Raw genomic sequence first — 26223 nt, forward strand, 5'->3', positions numbered from 1 at the left:
AGAAATCCATCACTTTATTGATTATAGCTAATCACTGTAAAACTCTGAAGTGCTACTCTGGTGGTAAACGTCACTGCTGCTGTATCTTTTGTTGGCAAACTTACTTATGAAAGCAAATAGTGCTGAAGATGAGGTTATTTTTAGTAGATATCCTTCTTTATGGAAATGAGTTTCCAGAAGACATTATGATACATTACAGTATATTTTAATACTGAGTGATGCAAGGGCACATAATATCATTCCACTCTGACCATCATGAATATATCTCTTTTAAATTAGACAATTTTCTTATGCAGCATATATTTTTTTGGGGAAATATTGAATTATTTGGCATCTTTGGTTACTAATATATGCAAAGTAGTACTCCTTTATACATGATAAACATGAACAAAAGTTAGTAATGTTGTAATAATTTAGTTGCTACTCGCACTTTACAGAGAAAGAATCAGAATTAATCAGAACACTTTTTTTGGACCAAAATATTTGTATTTTTAAAGAAACTGCAAACCAAAGGAAAATTTGTAAAACGACAATGAACGTGTTCAAAGCTTCAGGTTTTTTTTTTTTCCTTTACAACAGGATAATGTTTCAATTTTTTTTTTTTCCATGCAATTACCATGACTGCAAAAGTGCTTCTAAAACTTCCAAGGTTTATCTAGACATAAAGAAGCCCTGAGCTTTGGAGCACAAGCCTCCCCTGCACTTCAATGGCATGTTTATGCCAAGGGCAAAACCACCTTTTCTAACTCTGTTGGTATTCAGTGGAGGTGCGGCAGCCACATAAGTAATCATGAGGTGGCTCGTTGGTTTGCTATTTGATCTCTGCTGATTGCATTTATTATCTCTGCAACTAATATCAAGTGAGGGGGTATGAACAGGTCATCAACATATATTGATGTTCATAATCATATCATTTCAACAAGAGTGACACATTTAAAATCGAGTAAGAGAGACATCGCAAGAGAATAAATTCAAATGATAAAGCCTGACCATCAAATGAGGTAACAACTGTCCATCCAGTATGATATGAAAGCATATATAAAACATTAATATAGCAGACCAGACCGTAACTGGGACAGCTTCCACTTTGTTGCCTAAAGTAGTATAGACTGTCAGAATGGGTTTCTGTCTGGATCTCAACATATGAAATATCAAGGCACTACTGTAGCTGTAACACTGTGTGATACTGCAGTGTCAGGGCTGTAGAAATACTCCTCTGATGTAGGCACCAAAATAGTTTACCATGACAAAATTGAGTTATGAAAATGCAAAAAATCGGAGCGAGCACCGTTGTGTGTCTGCATTCTGTTGTAAAAGGTGTGTTTGTTATTGGAATCAGTGCCTCTTTTCAGAGCGTTTACAAAGGTTGGTTTAGAAAAATATATTAATACAACCGCAAGAGCTGTCGCATTAGTTTGGTGAGTATCACTTTGTCCTTTTCATGGATCTCATGATGAGTTGTGTTTAACGACTCGCTGCTGCTTGGTGTTTTCCAAAAGAAACACAACAACTTGAAGAACTACTTCCTGATGCGTGCCGAGGCTCGCAGCTTCAGCCTGCCTGCACTTCTACTGTCCAAAGTCTCAGGAAGTTCATAAGGTCACGGAGAGAGTTTGTGGACATCAAAAGAGACCGCCGGCTCCTCCTGCGTCGCATTGTCGATGACGATGCTCGGATGTGTCTCTTGGGTTTCCATCGAAATGGTGGAGTTTGTGGAGGGCGTCGCTCCGAAGTGCGGCCCGTCCACCGAAAGCAGCATGGGCGTCCCCGCTCGTTTCAGGGTGTCGCTCATGGTCGCGTGCATTTCCTCCGGCGTCACGCCCATGTCCTTGCTGTACTCGGACGGCGACTTCCTCTTTATCCTCTCGTACGTTTTGTCTTGGTTTTCCGTGAACGTCTCGCTGTCCTGAAAGCGCCCGAACAGCCAGATGAAGAACCCGAAGAGGACGAACGCCGCCAGGCTGGGGATGAAGGCCAGGCACTTGACGTCCAGGCTGGCTCCGACGTAGCGGCTGTGGAGGAACATGTCCCGCTCCACGTAGCTCTGGTTGGTGCCGGGGTCGATGTTGGTGGAGCGCCACTCGTAGGTGAGCGTGCTGTGGTTGAAGTTCCTGAGTGTTTCCGGTTCCTCCACCGTGTAGATCTTCTCGCCGGGCCCGACGTACTGACCGTACTCGTAGGGCTTGTAGAAGATCTGGTTCTTCCACATGTTGAGGTCCAAGATCAGCACGAGGAAGATGATTCCATAGTTGAACCACTTACCTGTAACAAGACACGTGACTTCTATTAGAGACGGAGGCATCTCTGACAGATAAGCAAGCAATAAACATGCACGTACTGTACAGATAATTTAACAGACAGGCAGATTGAGCTCTCTCCAAACAAGATTTAGAGGGCAGACCGAGACAGACAGATATGCTGTCACATTCATTTATCAGGAGCCCCTCTCTCTTTGCATATAGCTCACGCACCGAGACAGATAGATCCATTTACAGGTGCTACTTCCTCTACAGTATCTTCTAACGAGATCACTACATTACCATGAGACAGCCATCTCCCCAGGTTGACTGATAGCAGGCAGATGTCTCTGCGGGTATACGTGACACCTCTCCCTTCCCTTCGCCAAGATATGTTGTTAATAAGCTTTTAGTTAAACCAATCACGTCGCGCCGGAGCCATTTCCATAATGCCGAATGGATATGCAATGCATTACAGTTAACGACCTTTCCCGATTCACTGAGCAGTTTGAACAGCTTAGCATTTAGCACGGGAACATTGGTTTTTGCCTTCTCTTGATAGTTGTGAGTCGCCGTGTGCACGCGGCGGAACAAAATGGAGAACCCAGGAGGACAGTTTTAAATGGGAAATACAGTCACTCGGCGAGAACATTAAGACGCAGAGTTGTGAAAGATGATGAGAGGCACGGCTCACACGATAGGGAGGATGGCCACGACGAGCAGGGAGGGGAAGAAGAAGAAAAGTTGCACCTGTGTGCCATGTCGGCTGCACATGCATTATAAATTGCTGTGGTTTTTCACCATCAAACTGTTTCCATACGGAAGTAGAGCAGCCACAAGATGTTTGGAATTCACCACATCCATTCAGAAATAGGCCAAAGTTACAGTACATGCCCCTCGTGGAAATTTAGATTTTTCTGCTACTTGAACATCTCATGAATAGAAAAGGTGTTTAGAACTGTTTGAGAAAGTTCAATGTTCTTTTCTTTTTTCGGTAACAGTGAGATGACCCCGCTCTGCTCTGTGTGCAGCAGCCGTACCTGTGATATGAATGTGGTACTCCTCTTTAAAGATACGCTTGCAGACAGGAAGCCTGACCTTCACGTGCGTAGTTGACATTCCAGGTAGATTCATATCCAGGTCACCCATGAAGTGAGGGAACTCCCAGTCCTGAGAAACACACACACACACACGGTTGTATAAATTAAGCCTGCAACTGTAATATTGTAAAAAATGGACACATTAAAGGGGACATATGGAAATATCACTTTTTGAAGGCTCTTTAACATATATTTGGGTGTTTGTCTTGCCTTCCGGCCCCCAAAATGTGAGAATTGACAAATAAATCTGTAATGTGCAGGCTCCCTAGTTTGAAATCCACATGGTTTTATGAGCTGTTCCCTTGGTTGTCATCCAATGATGTAACTAGTTTTTGAATTTGCATAATACCACTCCTACCTGGGACCGGTTAAAGTGCTGGAATAAGAGAGTAACGACACGCATGGTCAAATGAAAGTGTCGGCAGAATATTGCAAAAGTGCCCAAGAACTGACATCTCTGCATTGTTGGTGAATAAGCAAGTGCGGTATTTTCAATAATTTAAGGACATTTCTAGATCACCCATGTTAATAGCATCATCGTGGACCCCTTACAGATAAACATTAACACATAGGCTAGTAAAAAAAACAAACAGTTGTCATGTTTCAATCTACATTTTAAAATAAACAAATTATATGTATAAGTATAAGTATAATTTTTTGTTTTATACCTAAAAACAAAAACACTGCCGTTTTCATCAATTTATAAGCAAGTGGGCAACACTAATTATTGTATTGAATGGGTTTTCTGGGCATTTTTGCGATACCCATATCCTGTCACTCGGGGCGCATGAGGCTTACCACGTGGACTCAATGGAAGTGTCGTTACTCTCTTATTCCAGTACTCTAGGACCGGTAGAAGGGGTGAGGTGGGGCAAGCAGTGGTTCATTTGCATTTAAAGGGACAGGCACTGAAACCAGCCATTAGCCGTGTTTCCATTGCAGGAACTTTGGGGTAATTTTACGGGGCCAGCCCCATTGGTGCGTGTTTCCACCGCAGGAACCTCCCCCACAGGGCCATTTACAGGAACTTTTACGGGGGCCTACGGAGTACCTACTCCAGGGTAGGTACTCCGTTTGGCCCTGAAAAGCTCCTGGGTGGGGCTCGAGGTTAACCCGGCACTGATTGGCTAAAGCTAGAGCAGGCTCTGACGCTACCAGAAAGCACCAAAACAACTGGCATTTTTAAAAGGGGGAGCAGAAGGTGAGCATTAGCCTAGCAGACACCGCTGTAAACAACAAGAAAACAGCAGGAAGATGTACACAAATGGACCGATGACGAGGTGCAGACATTGATTGCAATCTATGGCACCGAGGAGATTCAGAGGGGGTTTGAGTCATCGCGGCGAAATGAAAATATCAGCGCACCTCGACACACTGGGGATCCATCACGCCGCAAAACAATGCCGTGAAAAGTTGAAAAAAAAACAAAAAACTCAAGCAGGATTACAATCAGCCGCCATGTGCACAAACACACAAACCAGAAACGCGGCTACCGCCTCAGCTCCTTCCATCCTTCTTCGTTGTTGTTATGATTTCTGTGCATGTGCTTGTGACCTGCCTGGGTGACGTCACGGTCGAAACTGTCGCACAGCGATTAAGCGGCGATCGAAACGTCGCCGCGGGGTCCGACTCTGCAGTGGAAACACGGCCACTGAGAGGGCCGAGTGAGAGGACGGTTCCTGTAGAAGTTCCTACCCCCTCCCTTTACCACGAACTCCTGCAGTGGAAACACGGCTATTGTGAACAGGGCTGAAAAGAGCTGATGTTTGATCCTTGGGGTATTTTGACCAAAGCATGGGAACTACTGTAATTTGTGGAAAAGGGGCATAATATATGTCTCCTTTAAAATAAACACACTGACATGACCAATGCCAGTGTCATGCATCATGCTTTATTGGATGTGGAACACTTGAGTGAACTCTCTTGTATTAGCTGATATTAGGTCTCTGCGGAGTCTCTTCATACACCGACTGGAGGTCAAACATGGTGCCAGCTGCTGTAGACTCCACACTACACTGTGTGTTTACAAGCTTGTGGAGTGTACTAATGTGCACTGGGATTTCAACACGTCACAACACATCAACAGGCATCCCAAACTGACATTTAGAAGCTGCCTGTGCCCTGTGGTGTCACTTAGCTCTTTTTGTTACTCTGTGGTTATATTTGGTGGCTGATGGCCTTCAGCTAAAGCAGGCATTATTATGAGGTGGAGAACAAGTGGCATGGAAATGTAGAGGCTTCCTTGAAATATGTAATTCTTCATAGGCAATGCTGTAATAGCTTTGTGGAATATTTCATTTTCATTTACCTGTTGACTGAGAGGGGCAGATAAGCAATAACATTATCTGATGTAAATCTCCAGTTTGGAGATACTGTAGCCTACATGGTCAAGTTGTATTCAATTTACATGAGATAAAAATGTCCTGCGAGCTTTGAAGGGGACATATTATGGAAATATCACTTTTTGAAGGTTCTTTAACATATATTTGGGTGTTTGTCTTACCTTCCGGCCCCCAAAATGCGAGAATTGACAAATAAATCTGTAATGTGCAGGCTCCCTAGGTTGAAATCCACGTGGTTTTATGAGCTGTTCCCTCATATGTCTTCCAGTGATGTAACTGGGATTAAAATTTGCATAATACCACCCCTACCTGGGACCAGTAGAAGGGGTCAGGTGAGGCAAGCAGTGGTTCATTTGCATTTAAAGGGACAGGCTCTGAAACCAGCCGTTCTGAACAGGGCTGTTTTGAACGGATGAAAAGAGCTGTGATGTTTGATCCTTGGGGTATTTTGACCAAAGCATGTCACAGACATGTCTTTAAGACACCTGGGAACTATTTTAATTTGTGGAAAAGGGGCAGAATATGTCTCCTTTAATACTAACTTCTCCCAATTGAGAAGACAGAAAAACACTTAATTCATCTTGGAGAATTCCAGGTGTCCAGCAGCTCAACAGTCGCAATAGTAACAGTTTTATAATTAACAATGAGCTTTTGCCGTAGGTTTCATACTGTTTAGCCTGATTGCAGTGATGGCAAAATATCTCCTGAACCTGTCTGTCCTGCTGTGCAGTGGGACTGGACGTTGGCTGCAGCTTCTCTGGCCTGCCAGAGTGTTGTAGAGAGGGTGGTTGGTGATGTCTCCTGCATCTTACATTACATATGGTCCTGAGTGAGTCCAGACTCCTGCCAATCACAGGCTCAGTCTTTTTTAACCAGCTTGTCCAGTCTCCTTGTCCTTCAGGTCAGACATGCTGCTGCCCCAGCAGACTGCAGCATAAAGCAGTTCACTGACCAGTGAGAAAACATGCAGCATTTCACTGAAGAGGTCAAAGGACTGTTTTCTATTTTTATCATCGTTTTTAATCTTTTCTTTTTGAAACTTTGTATGTGCAGTCTTAACATTGCATTGTAAATTGTTTGTGACCTGTTTTGATGTAAATATTTAGGTGTTAAATTGCAATATCTGATGCTGGAGATGATTCCTTTATTAATAATTATACAAACTGTCATAGGTGCTTTGTTTTATAATAAATAACACATAGTTTCTTTCTCAGTCTATCTATATATTCAAACAATTTAACCTATGTAACTTGCTATTTACTGTGCACGATGAAAAAGTCTGATGAACAGAGATAATTTTGAAGAAAATCACATCCAGACTGATGGAGAGAGAGGAAAATTAAAATACTTTTTTCATTCTACTGAGTCGATTTAATTAGCTCGCAAATTAGATTTTGTCATCTCTGTTGGTGAAAAAACACAAGACGCACATAATTCCAGTTTCTTCGGTTTACATTTCCCCTTGGTTCCTGTTATTTGCTTAAAGTGTCTTGCTGCATGAGATTAAGCGATGTATGCTTTTACTATATCCTCATGTGATCCAGAGTCTCCTGTGCCAATATCTATGAAGAACATAACAGCTTGGTGATGGCCCCCTGGATGTTAATTAAGCCCTCCTCTCCTCTTCCATAGCTGCAGTACAGTATGTGTTGCTATAGCACTAATAGGCATGGCATTTAAGCCAGGTCTCTCTCTCTCTCTCTCTCTCTCTCGCTATAGGGCTCTATTCCATATAGGAAGAACAAACTGGCAGAGTATCAGTGTATCATCTACATCTGTAAATGTGCAAATACAAATACACAAAGGACAGAAATAGTACAATTACACATACATATAAAACTAAATAAAAAAAGAGAGAAAAACCCAGCTGGGAGGGAAAAACAGACAGGTCATTAATTGGGGCATTAATTAGTTTGAGAACAACAGCGTTCATCTTTTCTCAAGGAGATTAACCATGGTACCCTGTGCTCCAAGAAGGAAGTGAATGAAGCTGTTGGGAGGGCGGTGCTGGTGGAGTTTTTTATTGACTGGTGGAACATGGTGATGGCCGCTCCGCCAGTGGACGGGTCCTTTCACAACTCCACTCATAAATAACTGTTGTAAATGTGCTTGCTGTACACTGCGCAGAAAATGAGACGGGCCCGTCATAAACAAATCCATGCAAGCGGGGAATGATATACTGTTGAGTTAAAGGGAGATGGAGTCGTGTGTCCGGAGCGGCTCGGGGAGTCAAACGAAGATGTCAAAATAGACACGTCATGTTGCATCAGGTCTGTGGCTGGAAACAGGAAGTGATACGGTCGGGAAGCTGGAAAAGCCACCGCAAGAAGACACCAGTCTCTCTGATGGGGAAAAGCTTTTATACTGTAGGGTGAGCCTTTTCTATATATGCATAATCACAATAATTGGGTAAATTAATGAGAGAAACCCCACAGTGTGAAGTAATTACTGCCAAGTGCAGCAAGAAATAATGAATTGTTTCGATAAGTGAGTCTAGGAATCACTTTTAGTGATAGAGTTGCTCTATAATACATATTACCGTAGGAATTACAATGGTGTTCTCGCCAGGTTTCTGTGGAGAGCTGCATTTATAACACTAGAAGATGCAATTGCAGGCTCTGCAAAATTAGCATAATCAACTAAGTAGAAATGTATATTGGGGGATACCAAATATTAGTCTATTAGCAATGAGTCCACTAATACCCAGCAACAAGGCCAAGTGAAATATGTTCATTAAGCATTTGGAGGAGCTGAGCCGTGTTGAATTAGGCCTGCAGTCAAACCACATACATGATTGGCCTGCGGTTCTGGCTCCTGGCTAAAAAAAAAAAAAAAAAAAAAAAAAAAATCAAATCCTTTTTTTTCCCCACCCGTTCTCTTCTCAATACACAGTTATGTGTTTTTTTGCCCAGACAAACACATTTACATATTCATGAGCCACTGACACAGGCTTTATTGATGTACACTCTCCTGTGGGAGGGAGAACATTGGGTGGGAAAAAGAGAGGGGGGGTGAGAAAGTGAGAAAAACTCCAATCTTGTGAGTCATCATTAAAGAAAATAAACTTGGCTCACAGGGGAGTGCGGGAGGGAAGGGTGAGTTCATGGCTGGGGTCTGGGAAAGAGGGATGGAGGGACTGAAAGTGAGGAGATGCAAAGGAGGAGTAAACAACAGTTTGTATATCTCTATATGGGCTGGTGGTGAATGTGAGCGTGTTTGTGTCCATGCCAGCTGAGACTGATCAAACATCCCTCTCGCTGCTCTGTGCCGCAGTGCCCCATTGATGAACAGGGGGGGAGGGGAGGAGGGGGGGAGCTGGCAAGATGGGTAGGAGAGTAAGCCAAGAGACGTCCCAGCTCTCTATGTTTTTTTTGTTTTTTTTTTAATTGGCCACAGGGGAGCGGTATACCTGCATGACAATGAGAAGGTCGAAGACCAAGATGAAGGAGGCCAGGAAAGCTCTGGAGACTTCATCGCTGGGCAGGAAGCCACGGTTCAGGTTGTCCCAGCTGATCCAGTCGGTGCTGATGACCAGAACCACCACCGACGTCAGAGTGATGAGCACTGTCCTGTGAGGGGAGAGGAGAGGAGAGGAGAGGAGAGGAGAGGAGAGGAGAGGAGAGGAGAGGAGAGGAGAGGAGAGAGAAAACAATGACAAGAGAGGACAGAAAGGAAAATGAAACATGAGACAGAAAGGAATGGAAGTAAAGAAGTAAAGGAGAAAGACAAGGTGAGGAAAGAAGGAATGGAGTGGAAAGAAAAGGGGAGGAAAAGAGTAGATGAATAGATGAAGGACAGGAGGAAAAATAAAAGTAGAAAAAGTGAAGGGGAGTGGTGATAGGCAGGGATAAAAGAGAAGGAAGGAGAGGTGATAAATATATGAATAATGTGCATTAAAAAGGTCAAGACCTTGAGAAAAAAAACACATCTGTAATTTCAAAACTTCCAATGCAGCTGCAGTTGTTTTTTTTCTATGATGCTGGAAAACAAACAACCTCCAATGTCAGTTACACGAGAAGATAAATCAAGCACCTTTTCATAGACACAACGTATCCAACAATAATTACCGTATACCTGGATTTGAAAAAAAAAACAGCAGCAGATAAAGCTTCCAGGAAGACAAATGTTCCTGTATTCACTGATTTAACATGAGCCAAAAATATTAAATTGAACCTGCATGCAGTGGTTGCTTTTCTTCCTGAGTTTTGTTCATGTCACATTGCAGTAATTCTGTGTTCACTGTTTACTAGAGCGTTTCACAGCCGTCTGACTACAGGCACCGTGGTGAAGGCTGCTGTTATTCTCTGCTGTGTGTTTTGTCTCAATGTCACCCGGTGATTACTGTGGCGGTGTGTGCATTCTCACACCACACGTCGGCCCGGCTGCATTGCAGATAGTGCATGCCAGCTCTTATCCCACTTCAGCTGTTAGGGAGGGACTTTTTTTTGTAGGTTTTTTTATTATTATTATTATTTCACAGTGGGATTCTGTTCAGTGGCAAAGCCCGCCTTTTTTGGCGCTGTCCTTTATTAACTGCCACAAGCCCTTCACCGCATATTGACGAGATATATCCAGTGACACTTTTGTCAATCATATTTCGAGCTCTGAATTCCAAATGATAGCTCGTCAAATCCGTCATTGATCGTGACGGAGCGAGTCGGGGCGGCCATCAATAAAATGAAGGGCTGCGGAAAAAGTCACAGAACAGTTTGTCTGCTTGCATTCTAATCGGCAGGTGAATCAATTCTGTGAATGGAAAAATGTTCAACGCCGCAGCCGAGTCTGAAGTGCGAGATGTCTTGTGTCGCGAGCTCTCTGTGCACATATCAAACGGATGTCAAACTGCTCCAACCGTATCCTCTTCCTCACACGTCCTTTCACTTCTCACTGTGACCCTAAAATGAACCACTGGCAAAGGCGTTTTGCATGTCGTATTTGACTGACAGCACTGAGCCACTGGTGAAAGAACACCGCTGGGGACTGCGTGCTGGTGCTGTAATACATGTGAACAGGGAACAATCCTACTTGGCTTTCTAATAATGGCCGTATCAGACATGCTTTGCAGCATTTGTTTAGCAGTTATTTAAGGGTCACAGCTTGTAGTACCAAAAGGAAAATGCAGGGCTACGGTTTGCCCCGCGACCTTGCTGTGTCCATTGATTTTCACCCTGTTCTTCTAATTAAAGGTGCTGACACTGAGTGAGGGAAGATTAACACGGCTATTGACTGCATGTAACCCTGCAACGGGCTGGATAGAACACATAACACGTATATGGCTGCATGCACGGGCTCGCAGGAATATATTATGCAGTTAGCGAGCTGGTAAGTCGTAAAGATCTTGTCATGCCCCATGTAGTCATAGGAAAGGACAATGTACCAGAAGAGAACGATCCGGTTGTTGCCTTGTTTCCAGAATCTCCTGGCCGCTTTGCCCCAGTCTGGGTAGTGCTGATCCTGGAGCATCATATCTGTCACCTGCACAAACCAAACAGAGTATAGGTTAATCTATAATCTGTTGATCTCAGACTGAAAACAGGAAAAAAAAGACAGCAACTCTGGCTCTGGTAACAAGTAACACAGGAAACCTATCTAACACATCTGGGATGAACTGGCATGCTGACCATGAGCCAGGTCTCACCTCCCAACATCAAACCAAACCCAATAAAGCTCTTGTGACTGAATGAGAGTGAATCCCTGCAGGAATGAAACCCTCAACAATCATACTGTTCTCAATTTGCATGTACACATGCATTTGGGCATATAATCATATATAATAAAATGATTATATGGCCAATATGTTATAATATGAACCAAGAAAGAAATAACAAATCATTAACAGTTTTAAAATACAATGTGAACTGTGTAAAACCAATGCTAAATGATGCAGAGTTGTAAACACACATTAGAAATGCAGCTATATGTGCCTATTTAAATTCAAATATTGAATATTTATAATAATATTATATAACTATATAATAGCTATACTGAATGCCTATTTAAATTCAAATATTGAATATTTATAATAATATTATATAACTATAGATATACTGAATAACACTACATCTGTGATTAAATACTAATGAGACTATGATAACCATCTGTAATTATTGGCTTGTTTCATTATTAATGTTGTGGCCGTGCCTATCTTTCCATTTGCTTTATCACTGTTTCCACACTGACAACTTTAATGCCATTAAGAGAATCCAACAGTAGATTGTCTGAGAGCTCAAAGAGCTTTTTTTTTTTCTTTTGCACAAATAAAAGAATTCCCTCTATTCTTTGTGTGAAGCGGCTGCAGAGACAAGGTCAATTTGTCAATAAAGTGCCTCACTGCAGATACTGTAGCTCGCTCATGTTGGGAAAAGAATGTGAATCAGGCAATCTATGGGATGTCTCTGGCACTGCAGCTCTGCAAAAACAGACACTTCCTGTCCACTCGTCTGGCGAAGACACGCTGGATATCTGCTATGCATAGGAGACACAGAGGTCATCTTCAAAGTGCCTTGTTGAATTAATCGAATGTAAAAAACCTTGCAAGTGATTCCTGGAATCAGCACTTTGCCATGGTCCAACTTTCTCTCAAGAAAAAAAAAGAAAAACTCAGGGCCAAACACACACACACACACACACACACACACACACACACACCCTGCTATACCTTCCAAACAGACTTGCCCATTTCCTTTTTGCCTTCACCTCTGTTTCTTACTCCTTCTCTCTCTCCTTCCACCCTCTCTCTTTCTCTGCAGTATGTACTGTAGAATACTAATGTGACCGGTGAGGGAGCTTGTCAAGTTGTCTCAGCTGTGTGCATGCCGGTGTCAGCGCCCCACTCCTCCCACCACAGGTAGTCCACTCCCGCTGGAGCTCTCCCTCTCGCTTTATGTTGACAAATGAACAGAGGTAGGTTTCTCCTCCAATATACTCTGTCCCTCCCTGTGCATCCATTGTTTCCTCTGACCCTCCTTAGATCACGGCCGCATGTTACTCTAAGGATTTGGTAGCAGATTGAATTGGATTGGTGTAGAGGTCTCTAACTCTGTGCCTTGTAATGGCTGAGGGGTCACACCTGACCTAGAAATTAGATGAGTATGTAAAGAATGGATTCACCATGTTCAACTTTATTATATCTGGTTATATATATGATTTTAATACACTTATATAAGTATGGTAATATATCTAAAAGTAGTTACTGTTGTAGCACTGCAAGCACTGATTTATTGCAAACAAGAAAAGAAAGCTGTAGGTGAATAAATGTTACTCTTGTATCTTTACCACCAGACATAGCTTTCCTTTCACAAGCCTGATGCTACACTCATGACACATGATATGAAAAGTAGGGATGAGAAAGAGTTTCATGTTTAACACATATGTCATCTAACAACTCAAGAGGGTAAAGTTCTGTGCATGGACTACTTTCATTAGTAATGGGTGTTGTTAAATTCAATATGATGTGGCCCACTTCAACAGTCACAAATGTGTTTTGAGCTGAATGCATAACATATGGTACTAACCATACTTACAACTAGCTGGATGTTAACATGCTAAAAAATTTAGCATACAAGAGTTTTGCAAGTTAACGTGCTAATCTTAAAGGGATAGTTCAACATTTTCGCAAATTGGCCCATTGCCATAATCCCTTTAGTTTTAGGAGTAAGTTCTTTACCTTAAATTGTTGGTGCAAGCTATTTTTAAAATGGCGAAGCAGAGCCGCGAGCTGCTCAAAGCTACGCTACGGAGGCTAATGGTTTTTCTTGGTTTCCCTCATCCCTCATCATCTTCATTCATCATTTTTTTTGCTAATTTTTGATGCTACTTTATTTTACCAGCTGTTTTGCATTAAGACCATTGAACAATTAATAACTTGGCCATGGTCTATTAAATGAAGGTTTTGAAATCATTTCTGTTTATATATCAATTTGAAATCTCATTTAGCATGTAGGTATAATTTGCATATGAATTAGTCTCATGCCATCTTGATGAGCATTAACTGCAACCACTGAATATTTTGCCATCATTCATTTTGACAAAACCACTGAAATTCATCCTCCAGAACAGGGATATCTGTAAGTTATCACACTGTGCTGCCAGCGAGGCTAAAAGTATTATTTTATGTTAACGTGTTTTTAATAATGCAGGACTAAAATTCAAATGTCAGACTTACTGTGATATAAAATGAAATCTTAGCCTTCATAAATGCAAACTTCTCTAATATTGAGGATGCATAAGAGTTGGAATTTCACCATCCAAGCAGTGACAAAGTCTCCCATCCACGTCCCCACTGCAGCAATCTTCATAAAACTCTCATTCCTGATGCCCATGTACTCTGTCACCATGTGAGGCCTGCAAGGAAAGAAGACCAAGAGTGAAAAGGATATAAAAAATGCAGCGTATATTATGAGGGTGGTAAAAGGAGGAAGAAAAGGAAGGAGGACTGACAGAAAGTGGCAACGTAGAGAGAGTCAATGGAGGTCGAAAGAGAAAATGGTCACTGCCACTAAGTATCATGATGCTGGCTGTCAGAGTTAATCAATATCAATCCTGTGAAAACAATGAGCGATGGCTCTACCTTCCATAAAAGCCTGAGGACTGTAAACAATTTACGCCAGTGCAATGGAATTTATGCAGTATCACCTCTTCCATTTGGTCCTGCAGCGTTTGGCAAATGATCCATTTGTTTGGCAAATTTGTCTCGTGTCTAGTTGATTTCAAATCAACACTGCCAACCCAATGAGATCCCTCCTGTTAATGCGCCGGATCTGAGCGAGCTCAGCTTAACATCAAGTGCGGCAGCACAGAAGCGAAACATAGACTAGGTCAAGACACACCATTAGAGAAACAAGCTTGCATGCAATATTATCTGATAAGAAATGACATGCTTTCTTTGGAGTCCTAGTTACGCCTTCATCTCTGTACAGTAAGTGAAGATGAGAAGCTTTTGTTCAGCCCCACAAACCCCCCCCCACCCACCCAACACACTCACACACCACATCACTCCATTTTCTCCAGGTAATAGCACAGGGGGGGAGGAAAAGTGGGTCAGTCGCCTCCTATATGGGACTTGTGCCGGGGAGAGAGGAGGAGAACAGAGGGGAGCGAGGAGGCCTGTTTGATCTCCTGGCAGCAAGTGTCTTAGAGGCTGAGTGGAGCAGGTGGGCGCCTATCACCTCCCCCTCCAGCCTCTTCTCACCCCCCGCAGGTCACACTCATGAATATAATAGATGGCCATGGATACCGCTCTGGCTGTGCTTTCAAGGGGTCGTATTTGAAGTCAATGGCTCCATTCGTCTTTGTTTTCCCTGGTCATTTTCTGGCCACCAGCAAACACCAATAAAAATATTTTCTATTGCACAGAGGGCTCTGGAAAAAAAAAAAAAAAAACCTCGCTTACAACCCTGCTAGAACCTAGTTCATTAAATACTCTATTTCATTGCATGAGGAGTTTTATTCAATGTGCTATTCACTTTGTAAATGAGTCGTTGTCATACAAGTTTAAACAATCTGCTGAAACGCAGAGGAGGGTAATCCTTTTAAGCTATTAGTTAATGTTGCAGCCTTAATAGGTCGTCATTTTTAATTAATGCTAATTGCTCATGCCTTTTCTCATTCGAAGTTCAGATATGAAAAGCATAATAAATGCTCACAGGCAATACAGAAGAAGCATGATTAATTGTGACAAGCCAGTGACCCAAAATGCCAACAGTTTTCAACTACCTGTTTACTGCAATTGTGCAACAAATACTCTTCCCTGGAAGGAAACATTATAAATCATATGTCATCAATGCAGCACACGTTTAACAGTTTTGACAGGATTTTATTGACGAAAACGTGGAGCACCGCAAGTGACGTATTGCCCCACTCAAGCCCGCAAATAAAACGGCCTTGATTGGAATGGCGATTTATATCTGCATTAAGTCAGTTAGACATTCAGTGGCTTGGCACTGCTCCAGTTACCAAGGAGATCCCATTGGGAGTCATTTACCCGCAGCGAAATTCTAATCGATACTTCTGGAAATGCTGTCTGGCACCACATGCTAGGCCTTAAATCTAAAAAAACACCCTGCTGCCAACCCCTGCCCTTCTCACAAATTTAATTGAGCAAATGTTACCCCTGGACTCCATTTTTTGTTTTGTTATATATAACATGGCACTAACCATATATATATATATATATATATATATATATATATATATAGTATGTATACCTATGAAGAGTTTGGGGACTCTTTGCACTCCATGATCAGAGGCAGAACTCCCTGACTTATTCATGCTGACTGAAAATTTAATGGCCTTTAGAGCCGGGTGACCTAATGAGAGAATTCAGTGTAGTGGAACATCAGTACAGTAGCACCATGAATAATCAGCCCCAAAATGGCTCCCGTGGCTTAATCGCAGAGCCAGTGGCAGTGTCGGTGCCAGCCAGCCAGCTCAGCCAGCTTTGACCCTCTGTGGAATGTTATCAGGTTTCCCACACTTGTTCAGACATAATGTTCAAGGACGTTTCAATGCCTTTCAAAGTCTTGTTCCATCACATGCAAGAAATTACAATTTTGCGCTACAGAGGGTACGGGGTTACAGAGTTGTGAGTTCGGAGGTTACTCTACTTTGACAGTAACCAGTGAGGAAGGCCATTTTAACTGTTGCGTTAACAGCAGTCACCTGCACAATTATGGTTCTTTTATTTTGGTGACATCTTCGGTGCCAATAAATCATTGTGATGTTGGGTCTCAATGTAGCTAGAACAATAACCTGTCTGTCATTGTATTTTGTTTCAATAAAGCTTGACTTTCTGCAGATACGTTTTTTTTTTGTTTGTACAGCTGGTAGTGCTCATGTTCAAAGTTCCTCCATCTAAATTCTTTAACATAAAACGGATCGTCTACTGTGCACCAGACTCTTTCTTGGTAATAATGTACAGTATAGGTCGACTGCTGTTTTATATTAAGTTGTAATAGACTTGGAGCTGGGCAACAATTCAATATTAATGTTCATGACTTTCAGTGGAAACGTGATGATGTGTAGGGCTGCAAAATGTGGAGTAATGAGGTCTAGTGCACAGGAACAGAAACGGTGAAAATGTTAGAATTTCCCCAAACCTAGGATACAATCTTAAAAAACCATCAAAACTCAATGATATTCAGCTCACGGTTTCAATAAGATTATTTTAATTAGTCACTAACATACATAGTTTGGTTTATTGATTAATACTTGTGTAGCCTTCATCAGAAATGTGAGAAAAAAGAGAAAAATACCTATTAAAATACATCTGAAACAACAGTGATACGCTGAAATTCCCTGTTTAATTCAAATACAAACCCCAAACATATTCAGTTTACTATCAAATTAGATCAAATCCTCCTTTAAGAAGCTGAAACCAATAATTGCTTGGTGTTACTCATTACTCACTTATTAAACCTGTCACTTACCTGACAATTGACGCCCAACTAACTGATTGCCACATTAATTAAATTTGACATTAACAGAACAAAATCCTCATATTTGAGAAAAATCATTAAATCTTTTTGAGTTTTACTTAAATGGTTTCCATTTAAAACTGTCCTAGCATTAAAGTCGTGATCATCTTATAACCAAAGCCCAAAAATGATAATAAATCACTGTGTTCTGTATTACATTTATGGTGAGTTTAGTGTCACTGTCTACAGTACAATACAGTGTAGGTGACATACTGTAGGGTTTCATGTAATATGCATCATGCGTGTGATTGTTTCTGTGCAACATACATATACAATATATCTGCCACATCATGATATTAATATCAGAGAAAAATAACTGCAATTATTTATTTTACCCTCATGGCTCAGCCACAGAGAATTAATTAATATGAAAAACAGCAGACTACCCCTTTAAATGTGGAACTCCTGTGGCTATATGAAAGAAGACTTTTAGTAATGGAGTGGGCTTGTAAATTTTTAACTACATCTGAACCTATAAAGGGCTTTCCTATAAAAGAAATCTATGAGGTTTCTCTTTCTCATATCAACAGTCCACACAGCTGCACAGTGTCAATGTCATACCAGCACTTATATAGCTCCATATATTCACCAATATGAAGAATGAGGATTTATTATTAATATTTATTTTTTGTCAAAGTCCCCACTCAAGTATCAAGGCCCATGAGAGCTCTGATAATTAAGGTTATAAAGCAGCATGCTAAAAGAGCTTTCACTCCTATGAGTCATCAAATACCCTGATTTCTATTCATTTTTTTCACCATCCACTTGGACCTACAGTATAGGCTTTCATGCTGGGTTTAATAAACTTGTTTTCTCTGTCAGACAGCCAGTTATTTAATGAGTGTGCCCTCTCCTGAGTGACCTCTTCTGCCCCATAAAGGCTGGACGCATTCATGACATCAAATTTCGACCTTGGCTGGCTCCGCATTGAAATGCATTGTCTGTCTCCTCTCGGTGCACTACAGTAGCTGAGGTCATATTTACAGTGTACAATGCTGAGCAGCAGTAGTTACCAGCGAGCATAAAGCTGCCAATACACACACACACACACACACACACTATTCTCACTATCACTATTCCGTCTCCCAAGGCAACTTAAACCCTCAATCTCTATTCATCACTCAGCACAGAATCAGACCACGCATTGCATTAGACAGGCTGGAGATTGAGTCCTTCATTCCTTATCATTCCCTCAGCCCAGGATGGGCAGCGAATACTGTCAGGCAATATCCTGGACTGCAATGTATCAGGTCATCCATTATCAGCTTTTCATAAGACACAAGGGTCCATAACCAGTACATGTACCTAGCAAGTCCTTTACATTACAAAACTAAATACGTTGGTGTCAAGTTACCCATTGTGTTTTCTGATAGGGTGACATCCCTTGTCTGCACCTTAAAAAACCATTATAAATCACAGCTGAAAAATAAATCTCTGTTATGATGTGAGGATGCTGAGATTAATGTTTGGTAGGGTTTAGACATAAAAATGTCTCGGTTTGGTCCGGTGAAATATGGTGGTTTGGGTTAACATTACTCATAGCTCATTAAGGTTAGCAGACTTTCAACACCATGGTTCCAATAATAACCACTTGGTTCAGGTTGGCGTACAGTCGTGGTTAGGGTTAAAAGATAAACATTGACGATAGGAAATGAAAAATACTCCGGCATTTTGTTGCCCCAGTGATTAACCCTCACCTCCTCCCTCGGTGGAATATGTCGCTGACCTGGTTATGGATTGCACATGTAGAAAATATATTCTGCTTTCAGAAACCTGGGTATAGCCAACAGAGACTGTTAGGTAGTTGTTAGTCGGGAAAAAAAAGGATTTACTAATGTAATGATGGTGTAGATGCTGTAGTGTTAATAACAGCGGTATTGATGGTCGTAATGCGGAGGATAAATTACAGCTTTGCTTTCATCCTCAATTTTAGAAGGTAAACTAGGCGAAGGTAAGGTAGATAAAAAGGTAAATGAACCTGAGTCCAGACAGTGGGAAACCAAACTGAATTCATCCTCAACTGCTGAGCTAACACAGCTGGGGCACAAATGTCAGATTTGCTGGATGTGGTGAAGTCAAAGACACTGCTGCAAAAACACAGGTGATCAGAGCTGTGAATATTATTAGGAGGTGAACATTAGGATGGAAGTGTGTGCTTCAGGTATACGTATATCACATACCAGACCAGGGTAAATGTTCAGTTGTTTTGTCTTTGCTCCTGTTGTCACTATCTTTTGAAAACCATGGATCTCCAAATGTCAAGTGTTTATTGAACTAAAAAAGCATTTTTTCAGAAGATCTTATGTTAAATTAAACGGTCTTCTTAAAGGAATAGTTAAACATTTTGGCAAATTGGTCAACTGCCATAATCCCAAGTCATAGCAGTAGGTTCATTACCTTTATTTGTCGGTGCAAGCTATTTTTAGAACTGCGGAGCAGAGCCATGAGCTGCTCAGAGCTACGCTACGGAGGCTAATGGGATTTCTTGGTTTCCCTCATCAAACTCATCAAATACACAATCCAAAAACTCCAAAACGCTGTCGTGGACAAGTGGGCCAATTTGCCAAAATGTTGAACTATCCCTTTAAGAGGAGGACATATTTTATTAAACTATAGACAAACCCTTACTTCTCAAATGAATCTGAAAAAAGTCTAAATCGCCAAACCAGGGTTTTCACAGTGGACAGCACTGATATGTATCCTATCGACCACACACACACACACACACACACACACACACACACACACACACACACACACACACACACACACACACACACACACACACACACACACACACACACACACACTACTGTACATTAAAAACTAATTTTAGAGAACTGGTGAGATATATTTTGCCTCAGAATAAATTGTTGTGCAATGTGTGTGTGGTATTTGGAAATGTCAGGAGATGCTTTATGAATTATTATTATCATTCTTTTTTTGAAACACTGGCTTCCAAACAGCAGTTAATCAATGCAACAAGGAACATGACATGCAAAATGTTAAGCTTTAAGATGACGGAAGTGAAATGTTATCAGAGATATGATTTGTTACGGTTAAACATAAGGACGAGATGACAAGACTGCAGTGGCACTACACACAATAAAACACATACAGAGACGATCCATCTGTCCTGCTGCAACGCATCAGCACGTACACAAGTCTATAATATAACACGTATTGCTTTTCCCAGTGGACACACACTGCTGTCAAGGCTGTAATGTTCATTGTTTTCAACTGCAGTTGTTCTTCTTAATGAGACGCTGACGTATATGGAACCCCCCTCCCCTCTGTCCCAGAAAACAGAAGGGTTGATATAAACAGAGAGGAAGTGACTGACCTCACTGCTTCATATAGCGCCGTTATGTTTTCAGAGACACTCCGAGAGAAGGGGGGAAATGACTTCAGAGGCAAAGCTTTACACTAACTAAACAGTCGCTAAATACGTAATGAGTCACATTCGAGATACCGGCGTAATGTGCATGTGTAGGAGTGTGAAAGACAGCAGGAGATATGATTGGAAACTAGGTGTGGGTGTGTGTAAGTATGAGAGAGGCAGAGCGAGGAAGGCAAAGAGAGACCAATTAATCTAACCTACAAGACGTTCACTGCAATTTACAAGCAGCGACAGGTATATCAAGGTCTAATAGTAAAACTGCCAATAGTAAAAATGACATGTCCTCACACAGGTGCCATTTCAAACATTTTTGAGCTTACAGCTGACAAATGGTATATTCAAAGATGAATATAGTTTCAGAATTAACTGAAACTAACTAAATCAAAATCAATCCTGCAAAATATGAAGCCATTAGCATCTCAACCACCCAAAGACCAAGCAGAAAGCTGAGCATCCGTTCCCTCTATTGGAGCAGAGAGGCTGGAATCAAAGAACCCTGGGTATTTTGGCTTTATGGAAATAATTGTCTCTTAATCGACAAATGACATTAGTCCATGTGAAACAAACATGCTAAAAAACCACATGTGTTTATAGTTGTATATACACTGAAGCTGATTATCTTCTAAATCAGTTGTGTTATGGAACTAGAGTCATCGTGCTGTACCTCAAGAAGATGTTTGTGTTTATCTCCTTTCACAATATCAGTGAATAAGAGCCACTGGAAATTTTTCAGCAGCAGTTGCCTGGTATTCATGTTAGTAGAGCATTCCTCGACAACCTTCCACAACACCATCTTTGATGGTGGTGGATCTACGAAGGGCTCAGTAGTACCTCGACCATCAAAAGTCAACTCTGAAGTACCCTGGATATAACAAAGATTTACACGTATTTCACTGCAGGACTTTTTGCTCACATTTTTGTGTGCTGTGGCAATGGACAGCAATCATAGGTAGAGAGTAGAGGAATGACCAAGGACTCACTGCTCAGTGCGTTTAAGCCTCTGTGGTATGCACTCTAACCATTCAGCTACAAGGTTTTCATTTATTTGCTAGTTTACCTTTGAAATTCAAGAGTTTAATACGAGGCACATTTACCGTCAGCTCTAAAATGATTGGCAAAACACAGAAATCCTGTCAAAGAAAGCTGTACTTTAAAGAGGAACTAAGCAGGATTTTTTTCTGTGGCTATGCTACATCTTTATTTTAATTAAAAAGCTCCAGAGTCACTTGTTACGAGTGAGAATGGAGACTCTCTGTCTTTCACCTGGTGTCTCATGGCATGAAAACCAAACTTGCAACATCAGTGTAGTACCTGGCCGCCCCCCGGTGTCCCAGCTCTCGTCTCTGCACACCGTGACACAAATGCGCTCCGTAACCCGCCATAATCTTTTGTTTATGAGGGTTATGCACGTTGTAACATTGTATAGCCTATGTTATATAACGTTATCCACCGTTCCATGGATTGATTTTTTGCTGGCTTTGTTAAAAACAAATGCACATGGCCGCGAGGAGGGTTAGCAAAACAGCAGAAAAGCGACCAGACTTGCATAGTTCCTCTTAAAACTAGTGCTGTAGTTCTTGAGACCACTTTTTTGTGGTCTTGGTCTTGTCTCAGTCTCGACAGTGTTTGGTCTTGGTCTTGTCTCGGTGTCGGGTCTCTCACTCTCGCAATGTCTCAGACTGGCAGAACGGATTTGTAGCCTACAATATCCAGGCATGCTTTTTTTTTGGATATCATTATACGCACCCTTCAAGTGGTACCAATCATATGCATTTTGTGACACAGATGCATTGGCGCTCGTCCTCTCACGTTCTACAACTCATGCGGAATAGCAACATATGGTGTAACTAGTTGGTTTTTTTTTGGTCTCGTTCTCGGTCTCGGTCTTGAGCTCAACTGGTCAGTCTTGACTTGGTCTGTCTTGGTCTTGGTCTTGGTCTTGGTCTTGGTCTTGGTCTTGGTCTTGGTCTTGGTCTTGGTCTTGGTCTTGGTCTTGTCTTGGTCTTGACTTGGTCTGTCTTGGTCTTGGTCTTGGTCTTGGTCTTGGTCTTGGTCTTGGTCTTGGTCTTGGTCTTGGTCTTGTCTTGGTCTTGTCTTGGTCTTGATACTCTCTGGTCTTGGTATAGTGTTGGCAGTGTCTTGGTCTTGGTTCAGGCGGTCTTGACTACAAGTCTACTTTAAACTAATGTCATCAAGAAGCCATGAGCAGAGATGGTTCCTTAACTCTTCATGCACTTTCTGACATAATGTACCTTGTGGTTTTGGGAACTGGTGGTCAGTAATGGATTAGCCACTGCCATTAACCTTGTGGCTTTTTCAATCTTCCCTCCTTCTTTGTATTTAATTGAATAGAGCTGCTGTAGGTTAATCAACAATTTAATTTACCTCCCTCTATGAGCATCTCCATCCACTTAAAACGCCAACAGGCAGCCTGTTAGTCACACCGTTCAGCGTTGAGCAAAGCCCAGATCATAGAACCAATTGTTCGAAAACGCTGCCACATTGCAGGCAGCAACGCGTCCCATGTGTGCTCGCATGCAACAGGAGTCATCAACATACCACAACATGCTATTTATTCAGCCATTTAAATCCACTTGTCCATGGTATTACCCCAGCTTAGTGCCAGACAAGCAAACAGACAGGCGAGGGGGACGAGAATACACGCAGCACAAAGGATCATGGAAAACAAAGGCAAATACCCTTACACGCTGGGGTCTAATCCCGCTCAGGGTATCACTGTAGTCAAATGCCAAATCCACCGCTCTCTGCTCCTCATCAAAGATATCCACCAGCTCAACCCCACCCTTTTCGCTCTCTGCTTCACGCCCTCATAGCTCACTTGTTCCCGTTTCCCCAACCCCCGCCCCGTCATCCTGACATCCATCAATTTATTCCTCTACTGAGTAACATACACAAGAAGTATAGACATCATTTCACAGCTTTTCTTTGGCTGTCCCACTACAGCTCCTCAGTGGCTTCCCACACACACACACACACACACGCTCTCTCTCCCTACCTCCCCTCTTCCCCTCCACCTTCAAATACTTTACCGGCCCCCTTTCTCTAAATTAGTCATGATTAATGTGTACGCCACGCATTGGGCCGTCTTAATTAAATAACACCATCTAATTAGGGGCTGATTTCGTTTGGTAATGGCACCGTAAGATGGGCGGAATGGGATTGTTCGGCGTGACAGAACATTCATGAAGCCCGTCAAACTCCCTGGGCGGTCACACTCCCCTGGTTTCACACAAACAGCCCCTCTTAATCTGACAGTTACATTAAAATGCAAATAGCCCAGATGTGAGGGTTTGGTAACGAGTGTGGATTACAGCTCCCAGGGAGCCGTGATGGACAGACAGGGCTTTTCCTCCCCCCGATATGACATAAACCAGGTAACAGGTTGATAGCTGTTGACCTGGAAGTGGCTGTTTAAATATTGGCTGATGCACTGTCGGACATGTGTGTAAGATTACACAGCCTGAGCTCAGAGATAACGGCTCTGATGGGCTGATCTTACATCGCTAATCATGAATAAATACTTCTCATCCAAAGAAGATGTACACTACACGCTTTTATTTATCAGTTTGTTGTTTACTGTTTTATCTCCTCTCCTTGTGGACGTATCCGCTAGTTTTAATTAAATCAAGCTCAAGACTGACTCAAAGGTCAGAGAAAATTAAAGAATATTAATGAGCAAAGGGGCACAGGCAGCATACAGCATCAGGTCAAGGAGACAGCAGGGGGACTGACGCCAGACCCCCATCCTGCCACACACACACACACACACACACACACACACACACGCACACACTGCCCTGACAGCTAAGTTGAGCGAAGTGCGAGATGTGAACAATATGTGTTTGGGGTGTGAGTGTGTGTGTGCGTGTGAGGAGAGCCACCAGAAGAGCCTCCCCCTGCAGTGCACCATCATGGCTAGATGTCAAAGCCAAGCGAACCTGTGCCAAAATACCTACCCTTTAAAAACCTTTGGCAAGTAATAATACCTCACAGCGGCTTGTTCTTTCAGCACAAATGAAAAGGAAAAACACCATTCATTCCCACAGAGAGCCAGCTGCAGCCACAAAGGGATGTTGTACTTTTCCTTTGTGCTGTGGCAAAAGAGAAAAGTACAACAGCATCGCTGTGGGGTGAGAGAATGGTGGGAGAGCGGAGGAGGAGGAGGAGGAGGAGGAGGAGGGGAGGGTGAATGCAAATAGAGTTTGGGCATAGATCAAAAGACATAAGTTTCACTGCATCATCAGGGCTGGAGCACTTCACCCCCCCAGCCTCCGTCACCTCTCTGCTGCATTCATGCTCTCTCAGCCCAGAGCCCCGGAGTCTTCTGAGGGGCATCCTGGCAGAGTGTGAACACTGCTCTTACATGTCGGTCTTGAACAGAGATGTGAACACTAATGGTTTTTGGCAGGGGCCCGGGTACTTGGTGGACACACTGCTGGAGCAGAAAGAAAAACAAGCGGGAAAGAGGGACAGGGGAAAAAAAAGGAGGGGTGGGTTTTGAAGGAGGGGTCTCCGAGTCCAGGAGAAGAAGAGCAGGTGTCTAAAAAGCGGTGTTGGGGGTTCACTCGCTTTACAACAGCACCATCTGTCTTTGCGAGCAGAGCTTTACAGCGTCCAATCACTTATGTCAAAGCGCACAACAAATAATTATGGCTGGATTTAAGTGTGGTGTCAGCCAGTGTAATTGTTTAATAAGCTGTTATGGTGGCTGCTCTTTATATCTGGACAAGTGATGCAGCTAAAATGAATGCAGTGTGTCTTGCTCATGTTAGATGGATATAAATTATATGTTGTGTCTCTCAGAGCGCCTGGGTAACTCATTATGTTTCTCTGGGTGTCATTAAGGGAAACATTTCTATTAAATAGAAAAAGCAGTGATGGACTATTAAAGGGCCCCTTTTCTTGACATTTCAAGGCTAAAATGAGAGGTAGTAATAGAAAAAAAAGGAATCTTTTCTTGTGACACATGCACTCAGCGCCTCTGCAAGTGGAACTTTTCCCTGAGCAAGCAACATTTCTCGTCTCGGCGGACCTGCCCCTGCGCTCAGCCGCTCGCTTCCTTTTTCTCGGCCAACCAAGAGAGAGAGCGGACAAGATGGATGCCGGGTGTCACGGCGCCGGCCAGAGTGACAGATGGGCTGATTATACAAGCTCATCCCTCTGGCCGTAGAAAAACACAAATACCTCGCCTGCTAGCTAATAGCCTTCATCTGCCTGCACCTTATGGATAGGTGATGCTGGTTGTTAATATGGGAAAGCAGCATTGTATATAGACAGATCCCATTACAGCTCCGGCCTCCCTCTTGTACCTGAATAGACACCTGCCACACTGTTTTTTTTTTTTTTTTCCTGTACAGCTCAAACAAACAAAATGGTAAATCACCTAACGGCGACCTCGTGTCTGGATGGCTGGCTTCAAGGGCATGTTTTCCTTCCTCCAGACGGACACATTGCAAATGCATAAACGGATTCCTGTCAGCGACTTGATGTGTGGGTGTCACTGCTGTGCACGGTGGTTTCTCAGCAGGTGAGTCTGAGCAACAGAAGCCACAAACTGAGAGAAACGTGGCAAAGGCGTCTTGGTTTCCAGCCAGAGAGGTGTCAAAAAAAATAAGTCAAGATCATGGGAGAATAAGTGCAGGTGCTGAA

At 42.5% G+C, this 26223-nt stretch overlaps 1 protein-coding gene across 2 annotated transcripts in view; it reads right to left on the minus strand.

Moving 5' to 3' along the window:
* Positions 1-26223, minus strand: part of tmem117 (transmembrane protein 117) — a 49513-nt gene continuing 23290 nt past the window's right edge. For both annotated transcript variants that reach the window (XM_085778704.1, XM_085778706.1), the window contains exons 4-8: positions 13923-14022; positions 11057-11154; positions 9089-9248; positions 3278-3407; positions 1-2262 (exon numbers count right to left, since the gene is read on the minus strand). In XM_085778704.1, coding sequence (XP_085634830.1) covers positions 1601-2262; positions 3278-3407; positions 9089-9248; positions 11057-11154; positions 13923-14022 — 1150 coding nt within the window. In that variant the 3' untranslated portion in view covers positions 1-1600. The remainder of the gene's footprint in view (positions 2263-3277; positions 3408-9088; positions 9249-11056; positions 11155-13922; positions 14023-26223) is intronic.

The sequence above is a fragment of the Trachurus japonicus genome, chromosome 6 (assembly GCF_045865225.1).
Source record: "Trachurus japonicus isolate A0001 chromosome 6, Traja_1.0".
In the NCBI taxonomy this organism is placed as follows: Eukaryota; Metazoa; Chordata; class Actinopteri; order Carangiformes; family Carangidae; genus Trachurus; species Trachurus japonicus.